The sequence below is a fragment of the Oryzias latipes genome, chromosome 12 (genome assembly GCF_053564925.1).
Source record: "Oryzias latipes strain Hd-rR chromosome 12, Olatipes_Hd-rR_3.1".
Lineage (NCBI taxonomy): Eukaryota > Metazoa > Chordata > Actinopteri > Beloniformes > Adrianichthyidae > Oryzias > Oryzias latipes.
The window spans coordinates 3,031,798-3,058,249 of NC_136248.1; the positions used below are offsets into that span (position 1 = coordinate 3,031,798).

A 26,452-nucleotide genomic window follows, 5' to 3' on the forward strand; every position below is an offset into this window, starting at 1 on the left:
GGAAGAAGATGGATGGATGGATGGATGGATGGATGGATGGACCGACTTCTATGAAATATCTAGGGCACTGGCCTCTGGAATTGTAGATCTGGACGGCTCTACAACATGGCCGATGCACTATAGAGTGCACTATGTTGTGAAGGAATTCAGACACAGTCCAAATTCCTCAGAGGAAAACAGATGACACATCCGTCACACACAGTGGCTTTTATCAAGCTGCCACGGCAGAGAGGAAATGAGCACATTACAGTTTGCTGCTTCTACATTGCTTAGACTCACCCAAACACGCTTGAATAAAAAAAAAATCTGTCAGTATTTCTAAACACTAATATTTTGTCTTATAAAGCCTTAATGGAAAAAAAAAAAAACGTGTGGCAAAATACCAGGTTGAGTGATATTTGACTGGACTATTTCACAGTAGGGGAACAATGTTAAAGGAGACACAAGCTCTGAGGCTTTTATTGTGAAGAAGAGCAAACAGAAGATCAGAAACAAACATATCAAACAGAAAATGCAAAGGAAGCACAGAAACATGTTCACATTTTTCCAGTTACTCTGCTTCACCATCTAGACCAGGGGTCTGCAAACAGAGGCTCGGGAGCCACATGTGGCTCTTTTGACACCCCCCCCCCCCCCCCCCCCCCATTGTGGCGATCTGGTTGTGGAAAATTGAAATGTTTTTAATTAGAAAAAGGAAGGAAGGAATTTTTGGACTACAAGGAGCATCAAGTGAAACTAACCAGTCAAATAAGTCAAACTTTCTAAGCCACAGTTCATGTCACTCCACCTGGCTCCTGAATACAGTAACCGTAGTGCTCCAACAATCCATCAAGCATTGTGGCTTTAAAGTTTACCAAAACGAAAACTTTGTGCACCGCATAACACAGAAAATCCATTTGAGGTCAGTGAGCACAGCCAGAGTTCATGCTTAAGGCACACTGTTTATGCAAAAAGCAAAACAAAAAAACAATGGAGGATTTGAAGTAATGGTTAGCAGTTATTTCAATTTATAAAGGTCTGACTGTGATGCAAAATGGTCAAACTGACTGGGTATTAGTTTTCTTCTATCACTGCTGTCATCAGACTACCTACTATTTACTGCATTGAGATGATCCAATGTGGTATAGGATGACTTTTATTTTGAAAAGACGTCTTGTAAACCTCTAAAAAGTTATAAACTATTTCTAAAAAAGTTATTTTTCTTTGTGTTTCTGTCAAAAACACAGTTTGATTTTTATTCATCCTGATAGAAACATTAACCTAAATACAAACGAGTGTTTTGTTTTAATAACGGTTGAAGTTTGTGTTGTTGTGTACATTTATACTGCATTGTCGTCAGAGAGAAGTGGACCTGAATGGCTCTGGAAGTGTTGAAGGTTGCAGACCCCTAATCTGCAGTGAAGCACGGTGGTGGCAGTGTCATAGTACAGGACGCCTCTGAGAAGCAGCACATTTTTTTTCAATTGTAAAATAATTTTTTTCAATTTGAGGCATTAACTACATTTTGTTTGTGAGCCAACAACCAAAATCATATTGGTAAATAAAATAAAATTGAAAAAGATTTTTTTTCCAGATGAAAAACAAATAAAAGAATTGTGTTTGAGTCCTGTGTGTGTTTTTTTTCCACTTAACTTTCATTGTTTTTCACACTTTCCGCTCTTCCGCCTGTATTCTGTCAGACAGTCGTGCAAAGCATTTCACTGCACATTATGCTATGTGTGTATGTGAGGAATAAAATGTGAATTTTTGGTCGGTTCTTTGGCTGAGTGGAGGGATGTGAGCTGACACTGAGGAGCACCACAACACGGCAAAGGCGCTAACATCTCAATCTTTCTGGTAAAAATAACAGCACATAGTGGTTTTATGGTATTCTTTATATAAGTTCAACTTATACTTTGTAAAAAAAAAGTATATTTACATTTTGTACAGAATTTTTTTTATATAATACTTACATAAAATGTACACATAAATATAACAAAATAATATATCATAGGTTAAAGTTAAGTGCTGAACAAAATTTCTTTCATGAAAAACAATGCAGAAGATCATTTCTGGCTCAGTTCTGGGTGAATTCATAACTGTTATCATTTAGTTTGGGTCTTTTTAGAATCCATTAGAACAGATCTACTTTTCTTCTCAAAAAATTTTATGATATGTCAGATTTTTATCAATTTGTTTTTTTATCTGATGCATTAATACACCAGAAAGAAAATATAAATCTATATTTGTGGACAATTGAACCTCAAAGTGTTTGTTTGAATGTTTGAAGATACACCCCTTTGTGTTTCTTCCTTCACCGTGTTTCTGAGGTCCTTGCTGTGGGACCGAAGGTCATTGCTGCAGGACTGAAGGTCATTGATGCAGGACTGATGGTCATTGCTGCAGGACTGAAGGTCATTGCTGCAGGACTGAAGGTCATTGATGCAGGACTGATGGTCATTGCTGCAGGACCGAAGGTCATTGCTGCAGGACTGAAGGTCATTGCTGCAGGACTGAAGGTCATTGATGCAGGACTGATGGTCATTGCTGCAGGACCGAAGGTCATTGCTGCAGGACTGAAGGTCATTGCTGCAGGAATGAAGGTCATTGCTGCAGGACCGAAGGTCCTTGCTGCAGGACTGAAGGTTCTTGCTGCAGGACCGAAGGTCCTTGCTGCAGGACTGAAGGTTCTTGCTGCAGGACCGAAGGTCATTGCTGCAGGAATGAAGGTTCTTGCTGCAGGACCGAAGGTCATTGCTGCAGGAATGAAGGTCATTGCTGCAGGACCGAAGGTCCTTGCTGCAGGACTGAAGGTCATTGCTGCAGGACTGATGGCTTTGGACAGTCAGTTAGTCGAGGAGGATGTGGAGCGATGGACTTACTGCTCTCATATTTCTGCTTCAATACTTGGCACCATCAAGCTGCACACATCATTTGATTTCTCACTTGTTTGATGCAAAAGTAGAGAGGTGTGGGGCTGTGGTTGACCTCAGTCCTCTAGTCCACAGCGCCCCCTTGTGGGCAGAACAGCCCTCCCTGCATTTTCTACAGATTACCAGCGTGTTCAGCAGAGGAGTGTGTAAAAAAACCCAAACTGATCAGAACTCTTTAAGTGAACGAGAGGCGTTTTGTTGACATTTATAGCTTTGTGGTTTGGTTTAAAAATGTTTCATAAGTTACTTTTATCATTGAAAAAAACACATCCATTTAAAAAAAAAGGGTGGCTTTGACGCCCCCCACAGAGTGACAGACGGACTGCGTGTGTTTCGGTTACATCCAGGCCCGCCGCACACGCTCAGAAGCTCAATGTCTTTGAATAGGGCTTCTGCAGGCAGAGGGAGCCATGGTGAGGAAGAGGATTGGAGTGGTAGTGTTCGATCAGAGCTGACAGGTTGGGGAAGGTCAATTCACTTTCCAGAAATGTGCAGCCGTTCTGTAAAAGATGTGTTCAGTTACTGTCCAAATAATTTAGACTTCAGGAGCTTTTATTGTGAAAACTCAGGTCAGGTCATTACTTCTTCAAAGAGCCTGTAGTTCCTGGCTTTGCCTATACTGGTGTCCCACACCACCAGCACCTAAATCATGGGGAGAAGAGCTCATTTAAACATTTAAATGAGAAACATTTAATTATTGCTTGTGCAAATGTATTTGCATTAAAAGCTTCTGTCACATAGAAAGTAAACTCTGCATTCTGCTGTGCACAGGAACAAACAGACTGACAATCGACAGTAAATTGGCTGTTTTCACACCTTTGATGTTTTAGTTCCTGAATTTCTGATTCCGTACAGCCCATCTTGTGGAGGAATGGGCTCATCTTTGAATAACCTGCAACCAGAAGGATCAAGACACATCACATGGTGCAGATCTTTTTATTTTATTTTATTTTAATGATGCATATCAAAAAGGGAGCCAATGCAGCAAATGTGTACTCTTTCTCCGACTCTTTCCCACTAAACTAGACTTCAGACAAGGCAGCAGAGCAGGCTGTAACCCAAAAAGCAGCAACACATGATGGAAGGAATATTGAATCCCATGATCTTTATCCACATGAAAATGTCTTACTTTTCCACAAAGCTGGTTTCAGTTGAATCGATGAACACAGAGTCTGGGAGCTGCACCTGCAGACAGAATGAAGCGGTTAGAAGCGGTGCTGACGGAGCAGCTCAGTGGTTTATAGAGACAGAGACGCGTTTAGAATGACAGCAGAAAGTCAAAAACACACGTGAAAGCTGTGAAATTATATCAGGACTGACTGCTGGGTGCGTCTGCCGCAGACACACCGTCTGCATACAGCTTTCTGCCAGTCGTCCAGCTTACGTTCTCATAGTCGTCATCAGAGTCGTCTCCTCCGCCGGGTTTGTCCCAGTCTCGTTTCGTCCTGAAGTCCGGAGGAACCTCCTCTCCCTGCGACCGGAAACTCTGGCCTTCCGGTGACAGTCTTCTGACAAGAAAACCCACCTTAGTGAGGCAGCTACTTCAAAAACACCCCTCTGTACTCGAGTACAGTTACTGTTGGATTATTGTACTTGAGTAGAGTTGAGTTTGATATTTTTACTTGAGTAGTTACTATTTGCTAATTGTACTCTGCTAGTTACTGTTTGCTAATTGTACTCCGGTAGCTAACGTTTGATAATTGCACTCGAGAAGTTACCATTTGATAATTGTACTTGAGTACAGTTACCGTTTGATAATTGTACTCAAATTGTTACTGTTTGATATTTGTACTCCAGTAGCTACCATTTTATAATTGTACTCGAGTTCAGTTGCCATTTGATATTTGTACTCTAGTAGTTACCGTTTGATATTTGCATTTGAGTACAGTTGAATTTGATATTTGTACTCCAGTTGTTACCATTTTATAATTGTACTTGAGTACAGTTGCCATTTGATGTTTGTACTCTAGTAGTTACCATTTGATAATTGTACTCGATTACAGTTACTGTTTGGTTTTGCAGTTACTGCTTCCACATCTGTTTTTAGCTTGTTGATGGGATGAAAGCTCCTATGGACAACTACAGCGATCAGACAGGTGGCGGTTCTGAGTCGGACTTACTGGAAGGGGGTTCCAAAGGGGGGCTTGAGTGCAGGCAGTGGGGGTTTGGTGGTGGGAGGGGGGGGGTTGGGCTTCCCAATTTTATTGTGAAGTCCCGTTTTGAGCAGGGGAGAGACGGAGGGTTTTCCAGGCAGGGAGGGGTTACTGGAAGAAAAACTGGGTCCCGCGGTGTTTGCAGATTGGGTTGGGGTTCCACTGGGTCTGCCCCGGAGACAGTGGCCTCCCTGGAACTGCCCCCCTCCGTGGGCGGGACCGTTCAGGCACAGCCTGGACTCCAGCTGGTTACAGATGGGCAGCGTGGCGGGCGACTGGATGGACAGTGCGGACTGGGGCCTCCGCTCTCTGCTGCCTCCCCCCCCGACAGAAGTCGCCCGGCTCTGAAGGGCCCTCTTTGCACTGGCCGGGGGAGGGGGAGGAGGGGGTGGTGAGCCAGACGGGGGCTTGTGCAGGTGAGGGGCAAAAGGTAGTGGAGGGGGTGGACCTCTCTCTGAGTCCTTGTGAGAAAATGGTGGAGGCGGGGAAGGCGGGGGCTTCTTGTGCAGGGTGCTGGGGGGGCCCGTGTTTTGCAGCGGTGGAGCCAGGTTTTTGTGGGAAGCTGAGAGGGCATCCTGATGGGGCAGGTAGCCTGCTGGCACTGGTGGGGGAGGGTAGGAAGGGGGGGGCCCTGTCGGTCGACCTGGACGAATTAAAAACCCCAATAAAACAGCTGCTCTTTTTTAAGAATTGAGATTAAAAGCTCCCACTGGCGGCCCTACCTGTGCTGGTCGGCGAGGTGTCTTCGTCTGGCTTTAGATAGTCTTCCTCATCTTCATCGTCGTCTTCATCATAGCCCCTGCCTGCACAATGACAGAATAAAACGGCAAGTCAGGACAGGAAACGGGGCGTTGGCGGCACGCCGGCCCGTCCTGCTGTGGACCTCACCGAAGTCTTCCGGGTCAAAGTTATGACTGAGGTCCATCGGCCGCTCGATGGTGCCGTAGAAGCTGTCCGCATCCGAGTCGGAGTCACTGTGGGGGCAGACATGGACACACGTCAGTGTGTCAGCCTTATTAGTAATATAAAGGTAATATATGTTATCATATACATAGACATTGACTCTGAATGGCTTAATGATAGTGTAAATAGTGTAATTGGTTCTAATCCTGAGCTTAGGGTTCCCTTTTGAACTGCAAAGGAAACTTGAAATGAGCTCCTAATAAAATCCCTGCTGGTTGTTGGAAACCTGCAGCTGCTGGGAGAATCATGAGACATTCAGGAATCATAAGAGTTTGCAGATGGAGCTTCAGAGAAGAAGATAGACAGGGCTGTAGGCAGGTTCCTGCTGGATGTTGACATGGCTACCATTCAGATTTAAGCATGCTTGATCAATAGGAGCTGCAGAATCTAAATGTTGTGTTACATAATGAGCTCCAAAAACAGTTGATTCAGTGCAGCTGAGCGAAGATGACAAAGTTACCTGGGGATCTGGGACTCTTTCCTGTCATTATAGTGATCGATTTCCCTACGCAGGTGCCTCATCCATTTCTGTTGGACGAAACATCAGAACACAAAAAGGTTTGTAAAAATGTGAAACTGAAAAAAACAGATTTTTGGATGGGGGGGCAGGTTTTACCCTTCTCTCGTTCTCGCTGGCAGCAGAGAAGTACCACGTCCGGTGTCTCTTACTGAAGTGAACCAGCTTGAAGGGAAAGACGTTGCTGGACGTTGTCTCTTCCGCTGCTCTCATCACTCTTTGGTGAAAAAAAAAAGGGTGACAAGATGAGAAAATGCTAGAAAACGGGAGTTTTTGTTGACATTTCAGTGACGTGATTCAGTTACAAGTCCTCTGTACTAAATTCTCCATTCCCCATACAGTTCAGCCTCAACAACAACAAAAAAAGGGTCAGGAGATGGAAGAAGACAGTAAGTCCATCACATGTCTGGTCAGCGTGTTCGTTTTGTGCGGGGCTGACCTAAACCCACTGGGAGAGGGATCAAGGATTGCATTCCCGGGCTTCATACCAGCATTCCTCCCACCCACTTGTTGAAATACTCAGACGTGGACGAGAAGGGAGTGTTTTCAGAGGATCATGGCCATACACACCTACCTGTTATAGCCGTTGAGAGAGAAGGCCCCCTGAGGCGCAGCAGAGGTGCTGCTCTTAAAGTAGTACACACAGCCTTTGTGGATGATGATGTACCTCAGAGGCCCTGCAAGGCATCATACATCCGTGTCACACAGGTCACACCAAGCCTCGTCACCCAGGCTCTAGCAGCAATGCTCACATTTCATCAGGCTGAACTGGCTGCCCCCCTTCTTGTGCAGGTATCCCGCGCTGGAAACTCCCCCCGGCATGGTGAGGAGGTTCTGAGCCCCGATGGCTCGCATTGGCATGGGCCAGCACACCTCTGGAGATGACATGGTTCTAAAGGACAGGAGAGAAAAAAAGAGTGAAAAAGGAGAAGTAAAGACAATCGTTTTCTGATCAAAGGGTTCCCAGTGGTCTTTTCACCGTGAAGATGCCATTTTTAGCCAAAATCTAAAAACCTTTGTCTGCAGAGCGGCACCAGAAATTCCCCTCTGAGTTGGTGAGGAGTAAGCCCGCCCCTGCTTCCCAATATCCTCCTGCTAGCTTACAGCCCCTTCACACCCCACACATAATAATAGCGGTGCAACAAAAATAGTGACCAATGTCGGAGCCATCTAGCCGTCCAGTTTAGATCCAGATTCTAGTTCAGACCAGGAAAACAAAGACATTCATGGATGTATTGGTCTGACAGAGGATGATCAGAATGGAGCAGAGCAGGGAGCTTTATGCCCACTGACTGTAGTTTCAACATCACAGCTTCAAGCTTTTTTTCCATCTGCTCCTGATTCACATCAATTTGATGGAAGAAATACTCAGAAATTCAATTTCAAGCTTACTTTTCTCAACATGTGTGTCATCCATCATGAGGAAAATGCTACAAGAACATGTTAAAAATACCCAAATCACATTTTTCATGCCAGTAGGTCTTTAAAATGAACACATGAGGTTTCAGAGGGAATCAAACTTGTATTCTTCAATTTCACGCTTGGCAGCCTCGTGAACGCTTTAAAACCTGAAGCATTGATTAAAAATATTCACATTCCAACTGAAAAAGTGTTTCCGTCTAAAGGGAACAGATGTTACATCCCCTGAAGCAGACGCAGACAGACGCCGCTGCCTCTTCTCCTCATTCTGAGCTGGACACCAAAGCCTTGAGGATGAGAAGAACATCTCTCCTCTGAGGCGGCTCAGGTGTTGCCTACCTCCCGCTCAGCCTCTTGGTAATGCTCTGAACGGCAGCGCTCTCCCTCAGCAGGTTGGCCGTGGAGGACACAACCGCGGACGCAAATGACGGCAGAGAGTCCATGACGGAGGACCGACAACCCTCATCCGAGCCGGACGGAGACCCTCACTCTCCTGATCCTTCAGTGTCTGGAGATGCTCCCCTTCTCTGCTCCTGTTGAGTCTTTATCTCCGTTTCCTCACAAACAAACCAAACGAACGCAGACAGCAGGCAACATGGACTTCAGCATGAGCACGCTCTGAGTTCAGACAGGAAACATTTAACAGAGCTCACTCCGTGCACGTGTGTGTGTGCATGTGTGTGTGTGTGTGTGTGCATGTGTGTGCGCAGCAAAAGGGTGAACACCCTTAATTAGGTTTTTCATCTTCTCATGTGTTTATGTGCAGCTTCCAGTCTATCAGCAGCATCTACTGACTTCAGGGTTGGTGTGCGAGTCCAGTGCAGCCTTTGGGAAAATTCCAAAGCAAATTCCCCTTTTCTGTCTTCCTCCCATAACATTTCCTTAAATAGCTTTAGAGGCATAAATGTGACTTTTTTTTATTTTAAAGCACATTATTGAGGCTTTTTTCAGGACTTTTAACTCAAAGAGAATCATCCTACAGGCTCCAAACCATCACTCACTGTTTGTTAGGAGAGTTCAGCACAATGATTTGATGAAGACCTCAGCAAACCCCCCCCCCCCCCCCCCAAAAAAAAAAAGGTCGCAGGACCCGTCAGCTTGTAATGCTTTCAGGATGATGGACAGATCAGTGCAAACAACAACTAAAAGTCTGACGAAGAACGAAAGACAAGAACTAGGAGTGACGCTCCGCCTCTGTCAACTGTGGAAAGTGAGTTTTCTGAAAGTGACTCTGAAGTTGTGCAGTTCTGAAATGCGTTAAGGTCAAATCACCGATTCTCGCTCCGTGCTGCTCAACCCTTTGAGGATGAGGATGAAGATGATGCACAACTCCAAAAATCTAGCTTTTACCACAACTCTGATTTGCTAAATTGTGTTTTTTTTGTGTGAATATCTGTTTAAAAAACACACCAAAAGTGAAAGTTGCTGTGTAAAAAGTTTGGATCTTTGTGGTTGTCATCACTTGAACTCTGTGATATTTGGTGTGACGGCTCGTTTGCAGGATTTCTGCTTGGCCTCCTTACAGCAGGTTCTGGCTCTAGAAAAACGGCTGCAGTCCTGCTAATCAACCTCTCACATGGATGAGGAGGGGCCCTGCTTGGGGTCTGAGGCTCCGGAGCCACATGTGGCCCTTTTACCCCTGTGGCTCTCTGGTTGAAGGAGAGATTTTTAATGTACAAAAGTAGCGAATGTTTCTGAACATAAGCCACGTTAAGCAGAACAAAACAGTCGTGCTTCATGAAACTCCTTCACAAACAGTTTAAGTACAGTGCGGCTCTCTCCATGAGGCCTTGACACCGGTAGCCATGATGCACCGCCAGTCCAACCAGCAGTGGTTGGTAGTTTACCAAAGTCGAACTGAAACATTTTGGAGGGTTTTTGAGTGCCGTGTGCCAAATAAAACTGGTATAACACATCCAGAATTTATAGAAAAATACAGAAAGTTCTATTAAAAAAAAATGTAAGTGCAATTCATGGTCCAAAAAATATTTGATGGCTAACTAAACTCTGATTTGATGGATTTGATTAATTAGGTTTACTAATTCATGGCTAAGGTGCTCCAAAAAAGAAACTCTCCATTATTTTTTTTACTGCTGGCAGCAGGAGGATCTGATGATCTAACGGGGGACAGAGTGTCTTTTGTTTCAGGAAATCACGCAGAGCTCTGCCAAAAAGTATGAACTATTTCATATTTGTTAAAAAATACTATTTAATCTTTATGATTTCTTCCTGACAAAAAAGAGCAATAGTTCCATATTTTTATCATAATAGTAAATAACTAAAAGGCTGTGGGGTAAATTTCTAAAGGGTGAAGTGAGGTCAGTGAGAAATTGACCTAAATGGCTCTTTAAGGGTTAAAGGTCTCAGATCCGTGGAGATGACTGTTCACAGAAATATAGCTTTTGACATTCTTATACATCCTCGTGATTATTGTAGTTTTTTTTTACATATATTATTGTTCCTAATATATTTATTCGTTATTGTTTATTAATATTCATTAAGAAAATTTGTAGCTACATTAACTGCCTTTTGGTGTGAACGTTTGCACAGTGGTGTAGTGGGTAGCGCTCCGGTTCAAATCCCAGCTGGGACCGTTCTGTGTGGAACTTGCATGTTCTCCTCATGCATGGATGGGTTCCTCGCAAAGCCCCCTGTAAAGCAGGTGATCTGTTTGTAAAAGGTCATGTCAACGCAGAGGTCAATGCATCGGGGCAGCAAGAGGGCCGCAGGGCGGAACAGTAAACTGTGAACTCAGAGTGATCGTGAGAACTTCAAGAGAGCCTTGATGTTGGATGTTCCTCTTTGAGGATGGACAAAGCAGATGGAGAGAGAAAATCCTCAGTAACTGGGCCTCATCTCACCCTTATCTCTCACCCTCACCAGACCAGACAGCGACTCCTGCTCGCTCAGCGTTTTCATGTTTTTCTTAGGAAGTCAGGAAAAGCTGCTTATCTCTGCTACTCTACACACCTCCAACCTGTGAACCCCATGACCTGAAGCTTCTGCAGCTGAGCTGCCAGTGAATCACATAAAACAGATGATTTCATTTTTTTGAGCAATTATTAATTTCCAGGCTGATTTTAACTCCACCCCCTTAGCAAAAAAGTAGTCTATTTCACTACAAGTATAAGTCTGAAGTCTGAAGAAGTATTCAGTTAGTGTACTTTCTACACTACTTGTACATTGTCTATAGTAAACTTCAAGAGCACTACTAAAGCTGGTGAAGACCCAAAAGTGTCCAGATGTCCCAGCCGCCTCTGTCTTTTAACCAAAGTTACTTCTGTTTTCATCTCTCAGGGTTTTGGTCGGCGTCTCAAAAGTTTTAGTCCTTCAGAATAAAACTCAACACAGCCAATAAAATTCCCTCAAACACGTCTGATCTTCAGTCTCAAAGAATGATTTTTCTCTTTTAGTAGGATTTATTTTTCGTTGTTAACTAAATAAGCATGTTTTAGGAAATGATGGATGATTAAAAAAAAATAGTAATAAATTACCAAACCTTTGATAGTTAATAATTTAATCCTTAGTAGTCCAGGGCCTTTTTGAGCTTTTTTATACTTCAAAAGCTTCAAAACTGTTTTTTAAGTGAAATTCTTTTTTGTTTTGGATATGTTTTCCACAAAAATTCCTTTTTAAACCTGAAACTGTCCAAAAAACTCAGTTCTGAGTATTAAAATGTTGTATTTTTTTATTTTAATGTTTTACTTTAAAGATCAAATATGTAGAGACTAAAGAAAATGTAAAAATTCCAAAACACATCCAAGACAATTGGGAAAAGTAGCAAAAAAGTTTTGAAAGAGCCAAGGGAATATTTATTCCAATGATTATGTCATAACTCTAACATTGTTGTGTTTTAGACCAAACATTTCAAAGTTAAAAAACCTTTTGAAACCAAAGGAAAAACAGTTTGATTCCATTTTGGTTAAGTTAGTCATTCATTGACAGAAAAAAATCCATAAAAGAAAGAAACCCTGAGTGATAAAGCATCCTTATATGTCTGTATGTAAGGAAATGGAGAAGCTGAGAAGTTAAAGCTGCATGTCATTGAAACAACATAAAAGGTTACCCCCCCCCCCCCCCCCCCACACACACACACAAATCTGTAAAGGGTCAGGTTCATCTTTTTGAATCTGTCTGATGAAAGGGTCCCATCTATATTCCCACTGTAGTTACAGTAGCTCAAACGCATCATTTCAGGGCGTTCAGCTGTGGAGCAGAAAGTGATCCACAGCAGACAGCAGCAGAAAAAGATGGGAAAGAAGAATAAAACAACAGGATGGAGTTTCAGCTTGAACCCAGCATTTGTCTGCCTCTTTTCCCGCTCTTCATCCTGGAGCTCCAGTGTTTGACAGGAAGCTGAGCGAGGAGCTGCCTGCATCCCGGCCTCATTCTCACCCGCTTCCGCCCAGGACTCACAAACAATGTCTGCTCTGAGCAGTTAAAGGGACTTTAAAGTCCAACTTTTCCGTCTTTTCTATTTTTTAAATCAACAGATGAATGGAGGGGAAGTCTCGGAGGAGGGGAAGGGGGGGGGGGGGCACAGAGTCCTTATCTCAGGAAAAGCTGCTTCAAATAGGAATGTGTTATGCAAGCTCCAAACGACCTCCCTGGGCTGCGCCCACATCCACTCTGAAAGCTTCGGCTACCCGGCTTTACTAACGAGAATCACGCTAAAGGAAGCAGCTGATGGCCGTGGCGGGTCGCTGGGTCCACCTTTGTCCTCCTCAGAGGTGGGCCACATGTCAGCGAGAGCCCTCAAAGGCCCAGAAACATCGGCTTCACGGCTCCTATCGCCGCCAGATGCATGAGGGGAGGTGAGACAGAGGTGGAAAACCCCGGGCAGATCCCCATCTCAGGGTGGTATTTCTGTTTTATGACCTCATCACACAAGAACGCCACGTTAAGCAGACACCATACATGTAGGTAAACAGATTCAGGTGCAGATGCAGCGTGCTGTAAAGAGGACGCCGTGTTGAACGATCGAAAGGAGGCTAAAAACACAAACTAAGGAAAACTAGCCAGTTTTGAAAGAATCTTCTTGCAAACAAGCTTAGATGTTTTAGAAACGCAGCTGACAGAAGGAAAAACGTGTAATATTAAAGGGTGAACTCATGAGAAGCTCCCTTTGATCATGTTTTCACAGCATTCCTAGTGGTCTTTTAATAATGATTATGGCGGTTTAGCCATAATGCAGATCTTCTGCAGATCTAGTAGTTCACTAGCTTACAGCCCCTCACACCCCCAACCTAACGTCACTGGTGCAACACAAATGGCAGAAATATCAGAGCCATCCATCCATCCAGTTCTGATCCAGATTCCAGCTCAGACCAGGGAAACAAAGACCTCCATGGATCTATTTGTCTGCAGGTGGATGATCAGAATGGAGCAGAGCAGGGAGTCTATTGCCCACCCTGCATATTTTTCACAATATGATTTTCATCTGATTCACAATGACTTAAATGATATCAAATACTCTGAAAATGCAAATTTGAGCTTAATCTTCTTAATATGTGTTCTCCGCTATCAGAAAAATGTTAAGAACACCAGAAACACCATTTTCATCAATTCCTTTATTTAACTTTTGTCTTAAGAAAAAACTAAAATAAAAACTTGCTGTTTGATTCAATGTATCTATAAAAACACCATCAGGAGGAAAGAGCCTTTGAAATGTCAGAACTGTGTTCTGTGCAGCCGCTGCAGATGCATGGATTTCCACAGATTGAGTAAAAGGAGGCCAACCAAAGCCCCCAAATATTGCTCTTGAAGCACAGACCTGATTATTCCGTGCAATGCCTCCTCTGAAGGGTTTGCAAATGCATCATAGAATGGTCAAAGCTAAACCACTGAGCTTCTGTTCATCACCCAGTAGTAAAGTGAGTCACATTTACCTGCTGCCCACTTCCTGTCAGTGTTTCAGACAGCAGGTGTGTTTTCTGGAGAACATGACTTCAGTGTGCAGCTGTTAACACAAAAATCTAAACAAGACTGAAGTCTGGACGGATTTCTGTGTTTAATCCAGGATTCTGTCCAAATGAGATTAATGAATCTCATGCAGAAACTCAAGCAGCAACTGGATTTCCTTCATTACAGGGCAGAGCATGCAGCAGCAGGTAGCTGCAGGTGAGGGTGGCAGAAGCTGCAGCAGCAGGTGAGGATGGCTGAAGCTGCAGCAGCAGAGGGTGAGGGTGGCTGAAGCTGCAGCAGCAGGTGAGGGTGGCTGAAGCTGCAGCAGCAGAGGGTGAGGGTGGCTGAAGCTGCAGCAGCAGGTGAGGGTGGCTGAAGCTGCAGCAGCAGGTGAGGGTGGCTGAAGCTGCAGCAGCAGAGGGTGAGGGTGGCTGAAGCTGCAGCAGCAGGTGAGGGTGGCTGAAGCTGCAGCAGCAGGTGAGGGTGGCTGAAGCTGCAGCAGCAGGTGAGGGTGGCTGTGGCTGAAGCTGCAGCAGCAGGTGAGGGTGGCTGAGGCTGCAGCAGCAGGTGAGGGTGGCTGAAGCTGCAGCAGCAGGTGAGGGTGGCTGAAGCTGCAGCAGCAGGTGAGGGTGGCTGAAGCTGCAGCAGCAGAGGGTGAGGGTGGCGGAAGCTGCAGCAGAGGGTGAGGGTGGCTGAAGCTGCAGCGGCAGGTGAGGGTGGCTGAAGCTGCAGCAGCAGCGGCAGAGGGTGAGGGTGGCTGAAGCTGCAGCGGCAGAGGGTGAGGGTGGCTGAAGCTGCAGCGGCAGGTGAGGGTGGCTGAAGCTGCAGCAGCAGAGGGTGAGGGTGGCGGAAGCTGCAGCAGCAGGTGAGGGTGGCTGAAGCTGCAGCAGCAGGTGAGGGTGGCTGTGGCTGAAGCTGCAGCAGCAGGTGAGGGTGGCTGAAGCTGCAGCAGCAGGTGAGGGTGGCTGTGGCTGAAGCTGCAGCAGCAGGTGAGGGTGGCTGAAGCTGCAGCAGCAGGTGAGGGTGGCTGAAGCTGCAGCAGCAGGTGAGGGTGGCTGTGGCTGAAGCTGCAGCAGCAGGTGAGGGTGGCTGAGGCTGCAGCAGCAGGTGAGGGTGGCTGAAGCTGCAGCAGCAGGTGAGGGTGGCTGAAGCTGCAGCAGCAGGTGAGGGTGGCTGAAGCTGCAGCAGCAGAGGGTGAGGGTGGCGGAAGCTGCAGCAGCAGGTGAGGGTGGCTGAAGCTGCAGCAGCAGGTGAGGGTGGCTGAGGCTGCAGCAGCAGGTGAGGGTGGTTGAAGCTGCAGCAGCAGGTGAGGGTGGCTGAGGCTGCAGCAGCAGGTGAGGGTGGCTGAAGCTGCAGCAGCAGGTGAGGGGGGTTGAAGCTGCAGCAGCAGGTGAAGTTGGGTTTCCACATCAATACCATCAAATCAATTTTCTTTAGATAGAAGCATTTTGACAACATTCCTCTTTTGGCAAATTATGTTACAGTTTAACTATAATCTACAAAGGAAGAAAAATAATTAAAAACATTTTTTATTGCTCCAAATATGACGTTTATATCATTTTTGCTACTTTGTATTTTTGGTTTCTATGACAACACAAACCTTTTCAACAGAACTTTGTATGAAAACAGCATTTGAGAAATCTGTTTTAAGTCAGGATCTGTGATCTGTTTGTCATTTTGGTTTTCAGGCAAAACCTTCTTTTTTGTCATCATACAAAAGAGCATTTGGATGAATTCCAGATAAATATATAGCAATTCACTGTGCAAAGTTTAGATTCACAGAAGTTCAAAGTAAATAGTGTGAGGCTGTGTGATGTTTGTTTGGCAGGCCACAAAAATCTTGCAGTGAGGTTTAATAACTTCTTTTAAACCAATAAATCTTGATTATCTTGTTGAAAATATCATATTTGTGGCAACATTTCTAAAGAAAGAAGGTGTTTTTACTTAACATACCATTTCTAAGCATAACTTTTATTGGTGAATGGATTTATTTCCAGAGAAGGACTTTCTCCATTTATGGAAACTGGAAAGTTTAATTTGACTTTCAACAAAAGCAGGACAGACGTTTGTTGGTAAATAATAATAAATAGATAAATAAAATGATTTTTAAGACAAAAAATTGTAACTCTAGTCTTTAAGATAACCATGATTTAAATATAAGGATGGTTGTGTTTTACTCCTTAAAATAGGAGGAAAAATTAGTTAAGCTACTTTGAAGATATGAAACTCTTTTTTTAAGGTATAATATTTCCACACATAAGAGCAAATTACCTAAATAAGAGTGTTTACACCTAATTTCAAGTAGTAATTTTGTCTTAAAAGGCAGGACATCAAAACGTATTTTAAGAACTCTTACAAGGACATTTTTTATTGGCCTTTTGTCACTTATAACAAAATTATCGTGTATTCTCTATTTCTGAACTTTTGAAAAGAACATTTATCCAGAGTAAGGAGTTCACCCCGGACAGGTTGTCAGTCCGTGTCAGGGGGAAGTTGGTATATTTTCTTGTTCGTAAACCGCAGTAAAATGTTGAACAGAAAGAGAAAATGATTGTGCGTTTCACAGCCACAAACACACATCTTAGATGAGATTATAGAGGGGAGAAATCAGGTCCTCTTTCTAACTGCTTCCTCCTGCACGCCGCCTCTTCCTGTGTCCAAATATGGCCGAGGCGCTCTACAGGAACTAGCCAACAGCTGCAGGAAAGGCTGCGCACAGAATTACAAGCACGCTCCAACCTTTTGTGAGTTTTCAACTGAAGCTCATTTGCACAGTCTCTGCATTTCCTGCCAGCAACAACTCAGCAGCATTGAAGCGATTAGAATCTGTAACAAGTGAGGCAGGAAGACTGAGCACAGAGGTTTGGCTTTTGGCATCCCCCCCCCCCAAGCAGGGGTCGTAAATGAGAGCAGGTTTCCTGTAAATACGGTTAACCTTTTCTCTTTTGTGTGAATCTCAGAAAATCCTGCAGAGGAATAGCTGTAGCAACAGCCAACGTGGTATAAGTGGGCCGTGAGAGAACCCTCCAACCCTCCCAGCCTGGGATTTGTGACTCCTCCAAATAAATAACTGCACTAAAATAAAAGCTGCTTCGGCTGTTCCCTTTAAATCCATACAACTTGCTGGATTGGCACATTTTCTGGTAATTTGCAACTTTCCTTCTGTCATGTTTTTCTGCCTTTTCGTCTTCCTGAAGTAGCTGAGACAGATGGTCCTCTGTCGGGATCCACGAGGAGCCATGAGAGCTTTCCTCAGTTTAGTACAGCCTTGACTTTAACATATATAGCCTAAATGAAACAATGTCAATTACTTTACCTATATTAGTTTAAATGTTGTTAGCCTATGTATCATGGGGGAAACAAACTGTGGAAACAAACTCTAAATTATAGATGAATGAGGGAATAAAAAAACCCGCTTTCTTTAGTTTGTCCCAGATGAAACCAACAAACATTTGACTGAAATGTTTCTTCATGACGTTTCTAAGAAAGTTTTGTGCATCACTTTGCACTGTAAAAGCTGCAGACTTGCATTGTAGGAAGTAAGTTTTTGCCATTCTTTCCTAAATTTGCCAACAAACAAACTGGAGCAGACAGTTTGATTGACAGGATCTGTTAAAGGGAAGGCCTGTGGGACCCCCCCACCTTCACCCCCCTTTATCCATCAGGGAAGCATTAAATGTAAGGATGACCCACGCAGGCTTTTTGGCCCCTCGAGTCCCAATCTGATACTTTTATAAAACATTAAAAAAGGAACACATTTAGTGAACACATCCAGGTTGTCCCTGGTTTTTATTTGATCAACCTTCTTTTCTGATCACGTGATTCAGATCTCCATCTAAAATTTCATAAAACCTATTGATGACTTTCTTTTAAAATCATTGTTGTAGCATAAATATGATAGTGACTAGCTCATATCAACAGAACCATTTATTAGTTTTGGTTGTTTTTGAGAGATTATTTTTTATTTTTATCACTTTTTCCCGCAGTTTGCACTTTGTGGCCGGCCCCTTGGCAGCCGTCTCTCTGTCACAACACTGAAAGAGCCGCTTTCAATAACAAGATATAAAAACCTCAATATTTTTTCTTTGAATCTTGCTAACTTTACTGAACTGTTTCTGTACCTCCAGCTTGAGCAGAAGTGCAGACAGCGCAGGTCATAATATTGACGGTAAATTAAATATCCGATCCCCGATCAGGGATGGAGCATCTAATCCCGATTAAGTCTGAAACTACGTGATCGAGCCCAATTTCTAATCATGTGACCGGATTGGGACATCCCAATTTAAAAGTGTGATGTGTCTGGTGAAGATTTGGTTACAATCTTTCAAACAAGGCCAGACCAACTTCGGTTTGAGGGGTAGCCCACTCTTGCGTCACACGTTTGGAAGTCGTGTAGCCTGAAGACGATCACCAACATTGGTGGTTGAAGGCGGGTAATGCTTTTACAAACGGCGGTTTGCACATCGCACAAATATCACACAATACAACAAAATAGAACGTTTGACTTACATTTAAATTTCTAAGGAACTTTCAGAAAGGAGGGATTGAATCAAGATGAGAAGACACTTTGACATTCCAACAACCGGTGAGGGTTGAGTACTTTAGTTTGATTTTTGGTCATGTTCTCTTTTTGCCGTTTTCCCTTTGACAGTTACTACAGGTTTTTGATGTAAATGATCCACAGCTGTCTTGATTTATGCCCATTATCCTCAGTCTGCTCAAGTGTCTGGTTTCAGTTTGTCATTGTCAGGTCACCTGTTCTGCGTTGTCACTCTTTGTTGTTTCATCAGTTTTTGCTATGTTTCATTTTATTTATTTCATGTTTTAGTTCCGGCCACCATGCCTGGTCTCCTACACCTCCAGTTTCTGACACAACCGTACAAATCTACAGATTTCAATCAAATTTAAGCAAGTTGTTTTACATTCCAAATGTGTCAAGATTTGTGTAATGCTTCCCTTCTCCTCTGATAAGGCGGGACCTGCACTGACCCGGGTTCGTTTGGACATCATGGGAGGAGAATGTGAGTAAAGTCAACAGAACTGAACTTGAGCAGTAAAAACTTTTTTCACTGTAATCAGCAAAGTAATTCACAGACCTGCATTCCAGAGGAGCCCTAACGTCGGCACCCTTTACTCCACAGAAGTAGAAATCCCTGGGCTTCTGGGTTCCTTCATGTTAGAGATGAGGGAGTGCGACAGCATGAGCTAGACTGAAGAAAGTACCATTCTTGCCGACTCTAATGTTGTTAATTTACATTGGTCATCAGAAGGATTTCTGAGCCCCAGAAAAAGATATCAATTGTGAAATTTGGGGGTGGCAGCACCATGCATACCTCCAAATGACCTGCAAAGATGCTTACAGAGAGCAGACTGAAGGTTTAACGGGGTCACCAGAAATCTGTGGGTAAACAAGACGATATGCACTTTCTACAAAGTTCTGCTTTTCGTTTTAGGAGACATTAAGCAAAAGTGGACTGTGAGAAGCTCACAGAGGAGTTGCAGGTTGCAGAGCCCTTTTCACCTGGAAGGCTAAAAAAGTCATCCCACGTCTGACAACAAAGGCACAAAACTCCGACCACGTTTACATGCATGTCAGATTCTGAACATTGCAATTTCCTGAACAACATGTTCACAGAAAGAGAGATTTTCCCAAATTAGGATTTTCTGAATGAAACACGCATGACGACACAGAGCTTTCCGTTAGCAGCTCCCACACCGACGACTGTCAAAGTCATTCATAGATCTTACTTCATGGCAATTTAAAGTCTGATCTTCTACTTTTAGATCTTGAACCATGAAGCTCATCAGCCCACAAATTCAAGTCCGGAGAGTTTGGAACGTTTGAAAAGGCAGAAAATGTTATTCATAGAGTACTCAGAGAATATGGAGAGAATTTCCACACCTCTTCTAAAGTTTGTTGTAATATTGTGCTATATAGATAACATTGAAAACTAAATTGTTATTGCGAATACAACATAACTAAAATGTTGATGTTTTATCTCATTCATGATATGATGTTCTATTTGAGGTCTAAAAATTAGCATGCGTGAACACAGTCAGACTGTTGGGCCAAGCTAAAATAAAGCGACGCAGTGCTTATTTTGAGAAAAGTTTCACATGTGTAAAAATGTGAGAAAACACAACTAAGTTCGGTTTGGCGTGAGAATCTGTAGGATTTTTTTGAATGTGACTCTTCGACCTCTGAGCTTTTGGAGTCCGTCTTAAAACCCCACAGAATCATTTCTGGTCGTTTAAATGAGCACTGATATAAAAAAAACAACAAAAGGATGTGAAAAAACTGTACTACCACTGTTAGCTTCCTCACTTCCTCCATATCCTCTTTCTGTGTTGCTTTAATGAGGCACCGTGGGATGCCACTTTCCTTCCAGCCTTCGCCGTCAGTGCAGCTGGCTCTTCAGTGGTTGTCACATGAAAAAAAGATTAGGTATGCAGCTATGGAGCAGCTCTAGAAATGGGAACAATGGCATCAATATGATGCAAAAGAGCTCTTGAACGAGCATTAACGTGTAATGAACTGGGATAGAGAATTTGTCTGCAGATATTTTTATCAAGTCAGATTGCATCAGTTCTTGAGAGATGACAAAAAAAGACAAAAACTCTCAGAAGAGTGAATATGTGCTTGAAGGTCGCGTTAACAAGCCCGTCAAACCCTGACGTGATTCTCCGGGATGACACACGTCCAAGTTAACCAGAAGAAACACTTCCACAGTCAAAGACGCCAAATGCAGGGATTTTTTCAACACTCTAAACCAGCCTAGGCCCAGACATTCATGGAGGAATAAGAAGATTGAGAAGAATTAAACAAAAAAAACCAGAAGAGGAAAAACTTACATGAACTCCCTTTGTTCTCGAAAACACATCCTGCTGCTCGGCTTGGAGCTCAGAGCGAAAGAGCTCTTCTTTCTCATCGAAGGAGCAGAGACGCCAGCAGACATGACTGTGACAGCACAGAGCAGTTTACCATCATAATGTTCCACAGAGTAATGGTGGACCGGCGTAAATTTAGAGGGGCTGGGACTAAAACCAGGGCAGTAAAGCCGAAGAGACTAAAGACAGGAGAACAGAGACAGGGGACTGAAGCCGCTGCAAATCTATTGACACAGGTACAGAGGAGGTGACAGAACGTCCGGCCCTGTCACTGAGGAAGCCTGTTGGCGCTCTGAACACTCGATACTCCACCAGACATTTCCTGAATGTGACTCTTCCTTCATGCAGGGCTTCTGATTGGCCGACAGTCTTGAGCAAGCTTTTTTTCTGCTTCCTCGCAGATAGAATAAGACTGACTGACAGATGCCGCCCACAAAGCTGCACGTCACAGACTCACAGGCAAAACCAGAGAATAAGGTTGGGGGAATTTCCGTCCAACAGTACTGGAACAACCCAGTGGTCGACTGCTCATACGGACAAGCACGCACACACACACACACACACACAAACACAGGTGTTTGTAAAGCTGCCCCTAAGAGAACAAAGTCCCGTCCTGTCTTGTGTTCAGGTTGTAAAGCCAAACGCCGACGCTAATGTCCACCTTTTCCTCCCATCTCAGATCTGAATATAACCACACACCTAAGAGTACGAGTCCCAGCAGCGTTGAAGCTTATACCAAAAGCTGTCCTAACAAACACTCCCACACACGCACACACACATCTGTACCGCAGACATAAACGTTTATAGAAATACAAACAGTTTAAGGACCAATGGGAGAACATTACACTACCACGACTTTCAGCACAGAAAGTGTTACAGTCTTGGATGGTATGTTTATTTTAAACTATGCAACACATTATGACTCTGGAATCTGGACTCCTATTTAAATCTTCCTAAACCAATCTGGTGCCAACACACAGTCAGACTTCTGACATGTCCAATGGGCTCAGCTCTGAACTGTTCACAGAAAGAAGCTACAAAAAGCAAACGTTGGAACTTTGGGTTTCCATTTCTTCTGGGATCCGTCTTCCTTTTAAGAGCCGTTCTGGTATAATCTGGGAACTTGAGTTCAAACTTTTCCACTGTTTGGGTTTTCAGCATTACTGGGTGAAAGTGCAGCAGCTTGACTCAAAAAGTGACCCACTTCAGCAGGAACACAGAGGAAACCAGTGGAGATAGCCATTAAAGTAAAGAGGTTTGAGGGCTGATGCAGAGCTAATGCTAAACTTTTAATTCGTTTTTTCATTTCAACACATAAACTGTGTTCTATAAATCCTTCCTAATCCTAAGGTTTTCCTTCCTACACTCACTGCGCATGCGCAGACCAAAATGATGTCATAATTGTCAGTTTTAGTGGACTGCCCATACATCTGTGGCCACTGTTTTTGGTGAATTCATGCTTCATGCAACCAATGCAGAACTACACCTGTTAATCTAACTCTGAACTTTTAGGCAACCTCACTACTTATCTTCTGGGACATGTAAGTTGTTTTCACATCGCACCATGAATCTGCTGCAGATCCGTGTCTACAGTTCCTCTCTGTCCGGTGAACATTTCAAAATCCGCGCTGTCTTTCAAACCGAACGCGGTGACCACAGCGCGGAATATGAATCAAACCTTGGCTGAGTGGTTCCGTTCCATCGCCATCTTAATAACTGAAAATGCAGAATTGCAAAAATGTACATGCATGCATTATGATTCTTGCTGAAACATATCAAAGATCTTCTGGATTTTTTTTATTTTTTTTTAATAGTCCACTCTGACGCCACTTCTCCTTTCAGCTCATTACTGACAGCCAATGACAGTCGCACACATAACACTCTTTACCTGCACATGACACCACTGGGTGGACAACATACTACATGACTACATCTTATTCTAACCATGAAACTGTCCTGCTCCCCCATGAATCTTTCCTACGCTGCTGTGTTTACGACCAAACATCAAAACAGTGCGTTTTTTCATACAGGTAGGATTATCTGATAAGGTAGGACATTTGGATGGTTGTATATATATATATAATTTTGTGCAATGGGGAGGTTGGACAGATCGTTCAAACAATCTGATTAATTATTTTTTCCAAATTTCTGTTATCGTGTGGTGTTTCAACCATTAATGTCATGTATAGAAAATCTTGTACAGAAAACCTAAATGAACGCTGAAGATAAAGTCACAGACGGGGATACGCAGTGCTGTAGAAACCATCAAACATTTCTGTTCCAACAGCTGTTAGGCAGTACCAAACACACAACAGAGTGTACGAGCATTATAAGCAGAAATGGGAAGGGCTGAATCAGTTGTTGAACTTGGAATGACCCCAAGGGCTTTGATGCATGCAGGAGTGTTTGGTTTCTCGTAGGTTGATCAAAGATGAGAAATCGATGAGCAATGCAGGCAATGGATGAACAATGAGCAATGGATTTGGAACTTAAGTCAATTTCAGTCAGGATTTGGAATGTTGTAAATTTGTGTAAAATTCCTACAATCAGTGATTACCACTGAGGCTTTGGCATTAATGAATAAAGTTTCACGGCTGCATTCAATTCTCCAAACTCCCCCAATTCTGGTTTATTCTAACTTTTTCAGCAGGATCTTGGACCTAAAACTCTGGAACATCACGAGTCTGGATTTTCAGGTCCCTTCTTGGCTGTTCCTCACTCAGGGTGCACAGTTTTTGATCTAAAATACGTCAAAATCTGTACACAATCTGAAACTCAGTAGTTGGGTTCTTTGTTAAGCTGTAAAAAATTGTGTATTGTCAAATGTAAGATCTCTTACAGTGAGCCCGTCACGTCATTTTAGTCACTGCAGGCCTCTTCCAGCAAGCGGCGTGCCTAAACTGAGTCAAAGCAAAACTCTGTCAACAAATAACCAAGAGACAGGTGGCTGCTCAAACTCTTATCTGATTTTTTCAATTACAAACAACCTCTACGACAGCTGTGATGTCACAGGAAGTCACAAGCAAATCTGCACATCATAAGTCATGCAGGGATTTATGAGATTAACACGTGTCTTCTTTAAAAATGGCACTTCCATTTATTCCGATAGAAACAAGATCCCAATGTAAGCTAAGCTGTAACAAAGCATCAAAATAGTAAAAAGTGATTATGTCTCAACCAGTTCCAGCTTCTATTCTTGACACCCCATAGATGATTAATGAGGAGCATGTGGTTACCGGACAGCAGTCAAATTCCTCAGTAAACACAAAAACAGCTGAACATTAAAGTGTTTTATTTTCCCCTTGTAGATAAATAAAAGTAAACGCAACAGGAAAACCATAAATGCCTCAAATCATGTTAAACTATACAAAAATCCACACATAGTTTGAGCTCAGGGGAACTCCCATTAAATACTGTTGCACTAAAGAAAGTATAAGTGATAGTTTTTATCAGCAGAACAATGAAACACCAGAAGGATCAGATACAGATAGACCACTGCATATTTATGATTTATCAGTGATGTCACAGTCACAGCAGCGAGGAGGCGCCATCAGATAACTCAAACATATGCATTCGTCATTGAAACCCACTGCACGCTTTGAAAAACTGATAAGATGAGAAATGTCAATGGCATTCAATAAGCCCTGAGCCAAATCCTAACCCCATCTTCAATCGAGTAACGAGTACAGCTTTGCAACAGAAGCAGGCTCAGAAATCGAATTTTATAAGTAAAATAATATAGGCGCAAAGATATAACAAATGATGCTAGTGAATCCACAAAATCAAAAACTAAAACCCAAATATAAGAGAAGTGGTCCTAAGAGAAAGCCCTGGGGGACATCCCAGAACAGTGGTGAGTGAGAAACGGATACATGCATCTCAGTCATGTAGCCTTTGAATCTACATTGTTCGTGTGGGTGAATGAAGTGTAACATGAGCAAAATAATAATAATTAAAAAAAAAGGAAAATAAATGTTTGTTTTCATCTGTTTTACTTGGCAACTTGTTTAGACCAACTCGTTTACAATCGTGCACTCAGAAACAAATTCTGCAGATTTACTTGAAAGTCACCTTGCGTCAAGCGATTGCACACTATTTTTGTTGTGTCATTGTTGTGAAGCATCAGCTACAGAATCGCACAAGGACAAGTATTCTTAGTGTTCTTCTCAAGAGTGTTGCATACTTCCTGCCTCAATCGCTGAGTAATGCAAAATAATAAATGTATTTAGTAACACTTATGCAAGCATTTTAAAAATATGTGAAAACTAAAAATAACAAAATACACTTTAGTACAAGGAATAACAGCCATAGTTCATTTGTAAATTCTCATTTGGTCTCTTTTCTCTTTTCTTGATACGGCATGTTCGTGTGGACTGAATACAAAAACTGTTTGTTTTAAAAAATAAAGTAAATTATTGTCTTTTAATAATTCTGGCCTTAAATGGAACGTTGAGGCTTCTAAGTTACAACACTCCCTAAAGTCCCACTCCGATCATCTTTTTATCCATCGTAAACGTGTTCTCAGTGGTCTTTAAGTCCTGCTGATGCCGTTTTTGCCCAAAAAGAACATATTTTTTTTCACCATTGAGATGTGGGCAGAACTGTTGTTGTGTGGAGCAACCCCGCCCCCACTTCCCATCCCCCGTCTGCTTGCACACTCTCCCGCTAGCTTACAGCCTTTCAAGCCCCCAACCTAACATTACCGGCGCCACAAAAAATGGTGAGCAACATCGGAGTGATCCAGCCGAACTGTGTTTGTTCCAGATACCAGCTTAGGCAAAGAAAACAGAGACAACATGGATCTATTTGTGGATCCATCAGAATGGAGCGGACCAGGGAACTCGTGACTCGCCCTGTGTTTTTTCTATGTAACAATTAGGATCTTTGCAAACTGCATTTTTTTTTCATCTGCTCCTGATTCATAACCGTTTGAATAAAGATATACTGAGTAATACAATTTTAGGCTTACTTTTCTTAATAAATGCCCTCCGTCATCTGAAAAATGCCCCAAGGACACTTAAAAAAAAAACCTCAACTTTCATTGGAGTGGGTCTTTAATGAGCATCATCATTGAATCCAAAAACAATAGTGAAAACATAGTGGAGTTGTAAACTTATTTACAGAGACATGGAAAGGTAAAAAGACGGCAAGATGTTTCTCTAATCCAGAAAAATATGATTTTTTAATTCAATTAAAATTCAAAACTTTTTTCAATTTCTAAAATCAGCTGAATAAAGTGATACTAACTCGTATTGCTGTCCAATCAAAAACGACAGAATAGAGAGATGAATGTGGAATTTTTCTTTAGCTAAAAATCTTCAAACATCCTCTTTGTTGCAGATCTAACCAACCTTTCACAGAAATAGAAATGTTACACACACCAGAAAAAGCTGTCTGAATGCTTTTTCTATCTTGACACCTTCAGCTCAGCACCACCACTCGCTTACTTTAGTGAACTTAATTAGCCTTACAAACCTCATTTAACTTCCGAAAAAAAAAAAAGAAAATAATAAAAATGTGTTTACATCAAATTAAAATACCAGTAAGTGTGAGAAAAACGTACCCATGGATTTCTGCATCAGCTGTGAAACTCCACTGTCAGTTTTTGTCTGTTGCCTGAGCCCCGCTGAGCTGCTCTTCAGCACACTTCACTTCCTGGCCTGACACAACTAGAGCGGCTGCTTTTAGTGTCCCCC

General features: G+C 42.9%; 1 protein-coding gene across 4 annotated transcripts; it reads right to left on the reverse strand.

Annotated features, from left to right (window-relative positions):
* Positions 1-1,856: 1,856 nt before the first annotated feature.
* Positions 1,857-26,452, reverse strand: sh3bp2 (SH3-domain binding protein 2). 4 transcript variants are annotated; one of them, XM_023960914.2, is made up of 13 exons: positions 26,320-26,452; positions 7,298-7,437; positions 7,120-7,222; positions 6,645-6,762; positions 6,489-6,556; positions 5,954-6,039; positions 5,788-5,868; positions 5,033-5,708; positions 4,297-4,420; positions 4,042-4,097; positions 3,729-3,804; positions 3,495-3,554; positions 1,857-3,412 (listed from the first exon to the last, which is right to left on the reverse strand). In XM_023960914.2, exons 2-13 carry the CDS (start codon positions 7,431-7,433, stop codon positions 3,275-3,277), a joined length of 1,722 nt encoding a protein of 573 aa, XP_023816682.1. In that variant the 5' UTR covers positions 7,434-7,437; positions 26,320-26,452; the 3' UTR covers positions 1,857-3,274. The 4 variants fall into 4 exon arrangements, with proteins under 4 accessions (XP_023816682.1, XP_023816681.1, XP_023816679.1 ...); XM_023960913.1 differs by lacking the exon at positions 26,320-26,452 and adding an exon at positions 20,721-21,050 and having other exon boundaries at positions 4,297-4,417; XM_023960911.2 differs by lacking the exon at positions 26,320-26,452 and adding an exon at positions 20,721-21,050.

Coding starts and splice junctions, on each gene's coding strand:
- sh3bp2 (XM_023960911.2), bottom strand. CDS start 20,824: ATGTCTGCTGGCGTCTCTGCTCCTTCGATGAGAAAGAAGAGCTCTTTC. Junction 7,223..7,297: donor CCAGTTCAGCCTGATGAAAT/GTGAGCATTGCT, acceptor GATGCCTTGCAG/GGCCTCTGAGGTACATCATC. Junction 3,805..4,041: donor GAAACCAGCTTTGTGGAAAA/GTAAGACATTTT, acceptor TTCTGGTTGCAG/GTTATTCAAAGATGAGCCCA.